Source organism: Aythya marila (assembly GCF_965140915.1).
Source record: "Aythya marila genome assembly, chromosome: 9".
Classification (NCBI taxonomy): domain Eukaryota; kingdom Metazoa; phylum Chordata; class Aves; order Anseriformes; family Anatidae; genus Aythya; species Aythya marila.
Window position 1 is genome coordinate 23,392,816 of NC_139050.1, and position 11,960 is coordinate 23,404,775.

The 11,960-nt window shown below is 37.7% G+C and overlaps 1 protein-coding gene across 2 annotated transcripts in view; it reads left to right on the forward strand.

Annotated features, from left to right (window-relative positions):
• Nucleotides 1-1,247, forward strand: part of SI (sucrase-isomaltase) — a 53,687-nt gene extending 52,440 nt beyond the window's left edge. For both annotated transcript variants that reach the window (XM_082767178.1, XM_082767179.1), the window contains exon 48: nt 557-1,247. In XM_082767178.1, coding sequence (XP_082623304.1) covers nt 557-619 — 63 coding nt within the window. In that variant the 3' untranslated portion in view covers nt 620-1,247. The remainder of the gene's footprint in view (nt 1-556) is intronic.
• The last annotated feature ends 10,713 nt before the right edge of the window (nt 1,248-11,960 follow it).

Sequence of the window (11,960 nt, forward strand, 5' to 3'; positions counted from 1 at the left end):
TCTTACCACCCTTTCTTTGAAATTCAGTACTGAGTTAAGTCTCAGTACTTTCTGTCTTTCAGTGGAAAGCCAAAAGTATTTAACTTTTGTATATAACGAAACAGATGAATTAAAAAGAAGATTAGAAGAAGAAAGTAAGATCGTAAAACACAATGGACATATTTCATTCTGTTTCTTTTTTTTTTTTTTATTATTATTATTTTTAATTTTGGGTGGAAGAAAAAGAAATTGATATGCACAGCTGAATTGTAGTTTGTTCTAAGTTTTGCTGCATTTTATTTATATACTTATATCCATTTATGTATATATTCCTCAGCACTAAAAGTTCTTCTGAATGAAGGGATGATAGCTTCTTGATCAGAAATAGAAAGCCTATGCTGTCTAAACTAACCAGTGATACAAACACAAAAGAAAGAATATTTTTTAATTATTATTTATATATATAAAAAATCCACTACACTCTGTTAAATCAGAAAGCAAACAAACAAACAACACAAAACAAAACAATACAAAATTGTACCCTCAATGTATAGTTACCATTTTTGTTTTTCCACAGGTCCTGAGAATCACAAAGCTTCAACTTCAATTAGGCCAAACCTACACAGTGCAATGGAGTTAAAATTCCTTCCAAATAACATTGGCCATATTGCTGATTTTTTTCTTTGTTTTAAAACAGGCTTGAAATGTTCATACTGCTACTTTGTAACCTAAAAATACTTTATTCTGTAAAAACATACAACTTACATTCAGTTCATATCAAGGTATCATGTGTATAAAAAAGACATAGTTTAGTATTGTTGAAGGCTAACTACAAGCTCTTCATCTAATGCAAAACTTATGTTTTAAATACTATGGCACTTGTGTCATATTTAAAAACTGAAATCTGAATATAAAATTCTGTTTTCTTTAAGCAGAATTTCTGGCTGACTTCATGTTTGGTAAATTTTGCAAACCAAGATGCAGTTGGTGTTACCTGCATGAATTTGGGGCCATAATTCTTCCCATATTTAACTTCTGTCATCTTAATTTTAACTCTGCCATTGTAAATCACTATTATTGAGAAGTATTTAAATGCAGATAAATTAATGTTCTTAGATTATACTTTTAGCATGAAACAGTGTTTCCACTTGTTCATCTATAAAATATTAAGGTATTTGCAGAAGTCATGCAAAATATTTTGTATGACTTCAGCCAGACATTTGTGTTCCCCAGTGCTGAAGTTGCAAAAAATAAACTTGAAGTTTCAAGGTTAACTAATAAATATTGGTCTCTGAGTTTTTATTTCACTGAAGGAATTGTCGTATGTTTACTATAATAGCAATCATGTTAACGACTTTCTGTATCCCAAGAGTGCAGCATACAAACTAAACAGATTGGTAAAGCATGTTTACAATTAAATTTGATGGGAAAAAAATGCTGTCAGAAGTAGTAGTCATCTCTACTGACTGTGCTTAAAAATCATTTAAAGGCTGCTTCTCTGCTTTAAAGGTTTGTAGTAGAACAGCCAAGTAGCTAACATCTCATAGGAAGATTGGTGTAGTAATAGGACTGAATTTGCTGAAATTTGCCTGTAAAGTAAGGAAATTGGAAATGAAGGGGAAACAGGTAATAGAACAGATGAATAGATTATTTAGATCATTTAAGAATGAATTTACCATTTTGATGAATATTTTTGTCCAAAGGAACAAAGTACAATCTTGAGCTAGTGATGACCAACTGCATAAACAAGCAAACACAAGGAAATTGCTTCAGAAAGGGGAGGTGCAGGTTACTAAGCCTTCAACCCATCCCCTGTCAGGTTATGTGCTACCACTTGGGGCCTACCCAACTGATGTGGGAAATACTAGGCACAGACAAAAGCTTCCAAGAACTTATTTTCATCATTTTTGGTATTACCATGTTTATTTGGGGAAATTCATCATTCGGTTTTCTTGGCTTTGTGAGGGCTTGTCAGAGCACAGCATGTTAGCTGAACTACTTTTATTTTGGCCGGGGGAAAGGCTTTTACTGAGTCCCCAAGATAATAATTCATCAGGAACTCATTCAGACTTAGAAATCACAGCTTCCAACAGGTGTTGGCTGCCTCAGTGAGGTCCTCCCCACTGTGTCTCTTCCCAAGGGCTGAGGCAATGAGCATTCTCTCTTGCAGTTTGTACATGCACAGGGACCTGAGAAGAACACAGTCGACAACTCACTTCTGAAATACTTGTGAAGCATCACTGTTCTTAGCTGGAGACCAAGAAAGCTGTACACTGAACTTGGTGGCATTTTTCTGAGGTCAACAATAGCTCTTTGTGCAATGCTTCTCCCTGGGTCAGATGCATACATGCTATGAAACAGCTTCTGCTGCACCAAGTCCCACTGCTGCCCATGAGCCTTGTTGAGTACTGGGATAGTCTTCAACAGAATTAAGGGAACACCAAAAACACACTACTTGTATTAAGGATAGGATTATGTGAGGGTCTCACCTCAACCAAATTGAGGAAATGGTTTCTCAACCACACAAGAGCATTTGTTCTTTTATTAAAGGATGTTTTTCTGCTCTGTGTCAACAGTTGTTTCCTTTTTGCATCTTTTCAGTTACTGCATAATCCAAAAATTACTAGCAAATTTTGAATCCATCATAAAAATACATCTTCTTTTCACTAGCATATATATATGTGTGTAGGTATGTTTATTCAAGCTACAAAGCTCCTGTTACATGATGCCTTTTTTTGGGTTTTTGAACACGTCCAACCTGTGACCAGGGTGGGTTCAGAGTCAGGTGAGGGCAAAAGCAACCTTCTGCTACATGTGCAGCTCTAAGTTTGTAAGGAGAAGTCTAGCATTTCTTGTCCTCAACTCAGGAATGATTGCATGGGGCCAGACCATGTGTTTATAAACTCTAAATCCATTATACACACAAAAATCACAAAATCTCACAAGGGTGTAGAAAAAGAGCAAGCACAAACAATTCTTTCCCCAGTTGGTTTCTGTCTACCACACATTTTCATCTTAAGGGTCCATAAACTGGGTGTATATTCCAAAATTCATTTTCTTTCTATAACTTTCTCCACCCTGCCTTTTTATTCCATTTTAACTGAGAATATAGAGCTTCTTCTGGTGAGGAGTTCAATAACGCAACTGCTCACAAAGCAGTTGCAGTCCCACCACCTCCATTTGCAGAAGGAACTGCCTCCTTCATTGTTCCACTTGGCAACACTGTCCCATTGAACCTGTCTAATTAACACTGTTTGTACTTGGTTTTCACTTTAAGAAAAAAAAAAAAAAGAAAAAAGAAAAAAAAAGTCTGCCTTGTTTTCATTACACTTATTTTTTGTTTGTTTTTAATTAGATAAATAAATAAATATCAGTTTTATAAATTAATTGATGAAAGAAGACTGTGAAAGCACTCCTAGCAGGTGGCTGAGGCATCTTTTTCCCTGTCTCAGAAGCAGGGGTTCAGAACCTGTACGTACTGGCCCCACCTGCAGCCCTTCTCTGCCACAGTTCATCTGCAAGAGATGAACCTTGAGCAACAGTTGCTGATAAACAGGAGCAGTTTCTGCTTGAGTAGAAGAGTCATATATCTTTTCTACTGAGAGTGCTAGCATTAATAAGTAGTCAGACTATATAGTGAAGTAGTGCTGGACTGGGTAAGCTCATGCACAACTAATAGTCCCTAAAGCAGTTAACAAAGAATATTTTCCCCTATCTCTTCTCCCAGCAGATCAATTTTTGACTCATTCTCTAAGTAGTTTGACTTTCTAGCACTTAAAAGTATTACTTGCAGAATACCATAGCAACACCCTGAGGTTCGAGGTAATGCTGCTGCCTATTGCACCAAATTTCACTAGAAAATTCTTACTGAAGGCACAGCATCTTCCCTGAAAGATATGAAGTTCTTCCTTCAAAACCTTTCTTAGCTTTTTTTGGCTGTTATCCTGGGCATACTTAGAAAATAAATCCAGAGAAAACTGTACTTGCTAGAAGTCCTGTATTTGTTTGCTGCATTAAAAATTTCAACTATTTCCTAGTATCAGAATAACAGAGTTATGTTATGAATAGCATATGAAGACTAAGTTTTGACTACCAAGAGAGAAGTAGTATCAGAGACCCAAAAGACTGCTGGAAGTTAAGAGAATATTGAAAACTCCACACAACATGCATCCTGGTCTGAAACCAGTACTGATCATGGCTAGAAGCAAGCTACTGGGCAATATGGCTACATGGCTCCAGTAAGAACTTTTTACCACAGAATCACAGAATGGCCAAGGTAGGAAGGGACCTCTGAAGATCATCTAGATCCAACTCCCTGCCGAGCAGGATCACCCAGAGCACTTATTATATGGGTTGTGCACCTGTCCACATTTATTTTAATTTATTTTAATTTAATTTAATTTAATTATTTATTTATTTGTTTATTACATCTGTTGGTATCTCCAGTGTGCAATGACAAACTCCCTGTTACATTAGGGGAAGCTTTTGCTTAACACACACACACACACACACATATATATATATTTAAACTGTGAGTTGTGGTAAAGATCGTAGCTCTGGGTCCACAGAAATTATTACCTTTTATACTGACTCCCAGCCGCCACTGAGGTGCCCTTCTCCATGCCCTCTCAGACACCTCCCTGCAAACCACCACCCAGGGCAAAGAAGACCTGGCCCTGCATGAGCAGGCACATCTTCTGGGTAAAGCACTGCTGCTGGGGTGTAAGACGAGGTGGGGGCTCTGTTGGGATTCCCTCTGGGCTCTTTGTGCCCTACTAAGAAACCTCTGCTTGTGGTCTTAGAAAGCAGAGAAACAGCAGAAATGGGTTTTCATTTCACTCTTTCTCCTTCCTACTTCTAAAATAGCAAGTATGCTACACCTCTGTGCACCCTTCTGTGCAATTTACGTCAGTAGCTTATCTCTGTGTTTTAAATATGGATACATGGCTGTAGTAATGCGTAGTACTCAGATCTAATTACCTTTCTAATGCTTCGAAAGTGGAAGAATCCAAGGATTCCTCAATAATAAAACACATGAAGTGCAAGCCTGGAAATAGCTTGGAGCTTTCTTTCTAGAAAGCAAAACGCAGTGAGCACTATTGGGATGACAGCTCTGTAAATTACATCCTTGCCAGACAAGTAGCTGGAGGACATTTTCAGAAGACAGCCCAGCAATAACCAGAGGGTAAGTTACCTTAAACAGATTCTGACTCAAAACCTACGGAAACAATAATAAAATACTGGTCTTTCCAGGATACTTTTGGGTCAAAACATCAATCTCCAAGCTGCAGGGTCAATTTCTGTAGCAACACACCTCACGTTACTGCTGTCTGGGAAGATGACAGAAGCTACAGATTTCAGCTATAGCATGTGCTACATAAGTAGTGGGTTTTATAATATTTTTATGTTATAGTTTTATGAATATTTATGGCTCTCACAGATTAAATGTAGTCAGGATGCTTTTATTTTTGACTTTTTGCACTTACTTTAAAGGACTTCTCTTGGCCACAATGTGCAGAAAGTGAATGGATGGGCTGTCCAGGGGTGAAGTATCTCTGCCGAACAGCAGCAGATATTGTAGTGCTAAAGAGACTGATGCTCCTGATAATACTATTCTGTTAATGTAAAAGACAAAACAGCATCACGCTTGGCTGTGCTTGTTCTAATGAAGCTGCCACACACACACAGTGAGTTGGATTTTTCCTTGGTGTCTGGATGTAGCAGCTGGCAACACAGCAGGAGCATGGTCAGTTTTTGAAAAGTGAGCGCTGTTTCACTATTCAAATGTCTTCACTCCTCCAGCATGAGTTGCTCACCTCTGTCTCCTGCACGGGAGGTGGAGTTCTTGCTTTCCGCATCCTTATGTTTTATTTATCATGAGGTGGTAAGAAAATGAGCTTGCTTGGATGTTTTAAGGCTTCTCCCATCAAATGCAGGTGTTTTTTTTTTTTTTTTTTTTTTTTTTTTTTTTTTTTTTGTACTATCAGTTGATGAATTTGGGGGGTTTGTTCATCTAAGGATATTTTGGTACAATATTTGAAGTTTGTACATTTTTCACTTTGCTGAAAATGCTAATATCTCGTAGTGTTCTGAGGATTAAGACAAGTTTGATGGTGTTTTCACTGCTATTAGTAATATGCATATATTGCAATACCAATTATTACAAATTTTTGAAGAATAATGAATTGGAATTGAAATGTTAAAAATTAATCCAATGGAACATAACACTTCGGAGTGTCATATGTAGAAAGATCAAGTGTTCAAATTTACAGTTGGTGCATGCTATATAGAAGTCTTTAGTGAGTTTGCATACACTTATACAAATACATTATATGTGTTATTTAAGTTATTAACATTTTATATTCTCTTGTGTAAAATATTTTTTAAATTTTACTTATTATATGGTTATTCTCAAATTCAGAGTCTTTTTAGTTGAATTTTTAGTGCAGATGAGGCATTATGCACATAATAATTCTGTAATAAGCAATTTAGAAATGCTCTCTGACCAGTGGTTCCCTTTTAACAATCTCATGAGACCTTTCAGGCTAATACAGTGCACAATTTACTCCCACTGATAGAAACCCTGTATTCAGGGTCAGGCCTTAAAGCAGTTGATATTAACATATTCCTTTTTTTTTTTTTTTTTTTTTTTTTGAGTATAGGCAGTATAGCGTATATGCAGTGTTGAACTTGGAGATTTTCAGTTCCTACCTCAGTAGCAGTCCTGAGGATTTTGTCCTGCTATGACCAATTCACAGTCATTGCCTTGATGGGCTCAGGACTAGGGATAACCAACTCTGATATTATCCTGACATGGCTTTATCATCCAGAAGATCCCTCCAGCCCTGATTGGCTTCACTGTGCACCTGTAGGGATTGAGGAGAGCAGAGTCTGGAGGTGAGATCTTCCAGCTCTGTGGCTTTCTTGGCTGCTTTGGGAAGAGTAGGGCTGGAACAACACAGAAAATTCTCAGCTGGGGCCAGACATGGGAGATAGAATTAAACTAAATGATGCAACATCCTTCCATTTTCCTATATTTGTGGATTCGTATACAAGATGCCATGAAGACTTTTCAAATCACTTTGAAACAGCCAAGCAAATAATAGCAAAAACAAAACAAAACAAAACAAAACAAAACAAAGAACAACTCATCTGATTCTGTTATTTGGATAAAATCTAGGACTGAGGAGTACAATCTTATGGTCTGAGTCCAGAAGTGCCGCTACCTAGAAATTACAGAACTTCAATAGCTTGTGTTATTTTTGTGAATATGGATTTTGTGAATATGGATAATGAATATTGTGAATAATGGAGAGTAACACATTGTGACTTACCATTGTAATGTTCAAAATTAGGCCAGAAAATTGAAATTTGAGAGAGTTGGTTTCAGGAACCATTTTCATTCCTTCATTTTATTATTGCTTTCATTAATATATTATATTATATTGGTTGTTATTTTTAAAATTCATGAAAAAACAAATAGCATTTCTTAACAATAGTTAGTCAGATATATATTTAATAAAGGTTATTTTTAATGACACTTTCTGCCTCCTCTGAAAAGACTGTACAACTCAGTACGTCCATGTAAAACAACAGCTGCAAACTCTCTTTTCTCCTCTGTGTTGCCTCCTGTTTGATGTACACAATCCTTTGCTACATCCCAACGTGTATCTTCTGTTCCGGGATGTTTGGATTAGGGCAGACAGATAAACCAGCTCCAGGAGGAGCTGTGCTGTTAGAAAACACAGTTGGTCTTGTTTAATCATGATGCTTTAGTTTATCATGTTGGGATCAATGCAGTCCACTCCCTCCACAGCTGGTGCCCGGTGCCATCTCCTGGGGATGAGCAATGCCAAGGAAGGACTTGGACAGCGTGAAGTGACGCAGACGTTAAAATGGGGTAAAGCTAACAGAGCTAGGGAAAGGTTTTCCTCCTGCATGAATACCTCTATGTAATATCTCCTTAGCTAATAATGTCATAACAGGGCTTGCAGCTCCTCAGGGAAAAATAGTAACCCTCATTAAAATGATTATCTAGGAACTTGCAGTGAATTCAGAAACTTTTGATCTGCAATTATTTTATTTTATTTTATTTTATTTTATTTTATTTTATTTTATTTTATTTCATTTATTATTTATTTTATTTTATTTATTATTTATTTTATTTTATTATTATTTTTTTACCTTTTCTTGTGTCTTGTCTTTGTGGTATAGAGAGGGTTGTGTACTTGCTGCACCCAAGTCTTTTCTGCCTCTTGACTTATGACTGTTTCTGCTTGATGGCTCCAGATGGCACCGGACTCTGAACTCCTTCAAGCCTCAGCTGAGGGCTGCAGAGATAGACATTTACTCTGTTTTCACTGATGATCCATTATTTTAAAGATGGAAAGCAAACCATCGGAAGTGGGTGTTAGGGACAGTGTTGTCTGCTTGCTCCATTAGAGCACCGTTTCTCTGCCCATTTCTGCTGCTTCAGCTGTGCCACCCTCTTCAACTGGAGACCCTTTGCAATGGATGAGCTTCCTTTCTCCTCTTCCTGTGCCACCAGGTTTATCCCTCTCTCTCTCCTGACCACTCTTTCCAATTCCTGATGGTCCCTCGCAGTCCCATGCCTCACCCCACCCCAGGCCCCTGCCTCATGCCCACCTACATTCCCCTGCCCAATTCTGCAGAGGAGAGAGGAAAATGCCAATGCCACAGTTGCCTCGCATTGAGATGCATCAGCCAACCCCAAGCGCTGCTTGGAAGAAGCTCTGGAGTCCAAAGGCTAAACCAGAGGCAGTCACTTTCTAACTGCAGGGCATAAGTCAATCCCAGGTTTTTCTGACATTTAAAAATTCTGCATTATCCCCATATTAAATAAAGAATAAAAAGAAAATAGAATTTTCTACACTGCATATATGAACTCTCAGATTAATTTGTTGTTATCCAGTATTCCCTGATTCATTTTCTATTGAAGCAAGCAGTGATGCTAAGGAGGCATGTTTTTTTATTTTTCATACCAGGCAGCTCTTGCTTCCTCTACAAGTTTTCATCTGATTCCTTTAATGAAATACCTCTCACAATTGAGCTAATCTCTTCCACAACTCCTCCTTTTCTCATTTTCACTGCCAGCCTTTGCCTTCTGTTCACTCTATGCTGCTATCAGTCTTGAAAAAATGCTTTTAAGGGTTCTACCTGTTCCATCTCTAACTTGAGAAAACGAAATATTTTCATGCCACCTCTACACACTGCAATTTTAAATGGATCTAATCAGTTCTGCCCTCTACCTTTTATAACTAGAAACATTTTCAAATGAAAATTGAGATATCCCATCCTTCAGTGATAGCCTAATCTCTCACTCTTTCCATATAACATTTCAAGCAATAAAAAGTTTCCCTGACTTTCAGAACTTAGCCACAGCACAAAAGCTTTTTCCAAAAGCTTTAATTGAAACTAAGCATCTGTTTAGGTTAATATGTCTTATCTTCAGCTTGAATACAATAATATCTTTTTAGTATTTTACCTTTGATTAGCTGTGTACCTTCGAACTCTGGGATAACTACCCCCCTCTTGTATCCTTGTCCCATTTCCCTGTAACTCTTGCATAACTACACCTTATGTATGTAGAATTCTTCATAGGTTAAATAATTTTTTTCTCTACATTTTTTTTTCCCAACAAGGATAGTCTCATTCACTTTGTTTTTCATTCACTAAAGAGATCTGGGATATATTATAGGATGTTCATAACAGTTTAAATTAAAATCAGCATCACAAAAAAAAAAAAAAATATATATATATATATATATATATATATATATATATATATAAGCCCCGAATCTATGTTCTATTCTATGTTGATAAGAGTCTAGACTAGACTAGGAGTAGTGCAGTTAGAAGAGACCTACAAATACCAAGTCCAGCTGCTTGACCACTTCAGGGCTAACAATATCCAGATTACACATGAAAAGTCTATTTGCCAGTGATGGACGTTGTTGGCCAGCATACTCCATGGACTGCAGTCAGCTTGCCCAGATTCTTCACTTCATTTGGCCCCACTGATGAAATGAGAGGTCCAACTGGCACTGCCAGGCACTGGATTTCCTGGCAGTTTTCACAAAGAAGCATTTTTTTCATGTCACCGAGCAGTGACCCCTCTCTCAGAATACAAATATGCTCCTACACAAGTGATCAACACAGCAAGGTCCTGTTTTGCCCTCTGGGAATGCAGAGCAGGAGGGATGCCACTGCCACATCCACCCAGCTCTCCTGTGGGCTGCTCCCCAGGTCAGAGAAGAAGCAGCAGGCAGCTGCACGAGCTCCTCACAAGCTACTGGCATTGGCAAGCTTCGTCCCATACTGCAGACTAGGGCTTGCTCACGGGCATTCTTGTACATGCAGTGGCAAATAATCATATGACACATCTGCAGAACAGCTGGCTACATGGCTGCCCAGGTGCTGACTGCAGATGTGGCCTTTCCTTCCACACATGCCCAGTTTCTGAATCCTGTGTGGGTAAAGGTTTCACTTATGCCTCATCTTTCTTGTAAAGGGCTGAGTCTCTTCCCGGATTTACCTCCATCCTCCACTCAGAAATTCATTCCACATGGATGGGACACCAGGGCAGGTGTGAGAGGGATTGCTCTTCCCACTGGAAGCAGAGGGACAAAGCATCCCACTACCTTCTGTGCTCCTGGGTTACTCCCCTAGCTGACTCAGGAACCTCAAGATAACTAAATCAGCAATAAGAACTAAAAAGAAAATGATGACAAATTGAATATTTTGATTGGCATTTTTTTTTTGAAATTACACCTGCTTATGTCTTTCTTTTCCACCTCCCTCTGATCATGCAAACAATCTCTGGTGATGCAAGAGGGAAAAAAGTGACAGCCAGGTTGTTCTGGGTTTCAGCAGCCTTTATATACAAATCGAAGTGTGCTTCTCCTAGTGACAAGTGATGGGATGACTGCTATTGCAGAAAGGGCCTGTACAGAAAAAATAGCTCTTAAATTGCTCAAATAGAGCAGCTGGAGCATGGAAACATGCAACTAATTTTGTCACTTAGTCTCCCAACTTCTGATGTAGGTACCTATCCCAAACTACCTGTCCAGAATTTATAGAGACGTTCTGTTAACAAATTTAATTCCATATCAGAATATACACTTGCCAGCACATCATCAAAACCTCCCTTGTATTAAACTGGTTGCTCAAAAGAACATGTGGTTACACAAATAATTCAAGAAAAATAACATACCAACATAAAGCAAAAATTAAAATAAACTTGCAGCATGGTCCTAAGTATTTTTTGGACATCAGCAATTCATGACTTGGAATATTTTAAACTACTAACTACCTCAGGTCTAAGTGTTTGTGTTCAGTGATTACTTACTTCAGGATAGACAAAGGTAATGAAATCTTATTAATATATCTCCAAAAGAGTTCAGAACAGAGAAATGTCTCTTGTCTTTGAACTTCTATATTCATAATGTATGGACTAGTAAATAGTTTAGTTATCAGTCTCCTATTGCTCAAGGTTTCAAACTAAGTACTATGCAGATCTAAGCAATTTATAATTATTATAATATTATGGCAGTTGCATATTTGGTGCACTTAAAAGTGTTTGTTTGTTTGTTTGTTTTTTCCTCTTTGTAAATGTCCTTTAACACCACAAATCCAACCCCAATTCATTCACTATAATTTCCCAAGTGAAGACCATTTTCATACCTAGTATGCACATAAAAATAAATAAAAAGACAATTATAAAATTATTCACGAATCTTTCCACAGTGAGAATGGTCTCTCAAAAAATCAGAGAACAGAGTTGCACATAAGGGCAAGAGACATAGAAGGATGAAATGATGTGAACCAAAACTATCGAATAGAGACTTGGTTCACAGTGTATTTTGACGCTGACTTTATTACAGACATGGCTGCATATTTCATTTCAAAAAATACACTGAATACAACAAGAGATCCCACCATTTTTTCTGTACATATCTTCC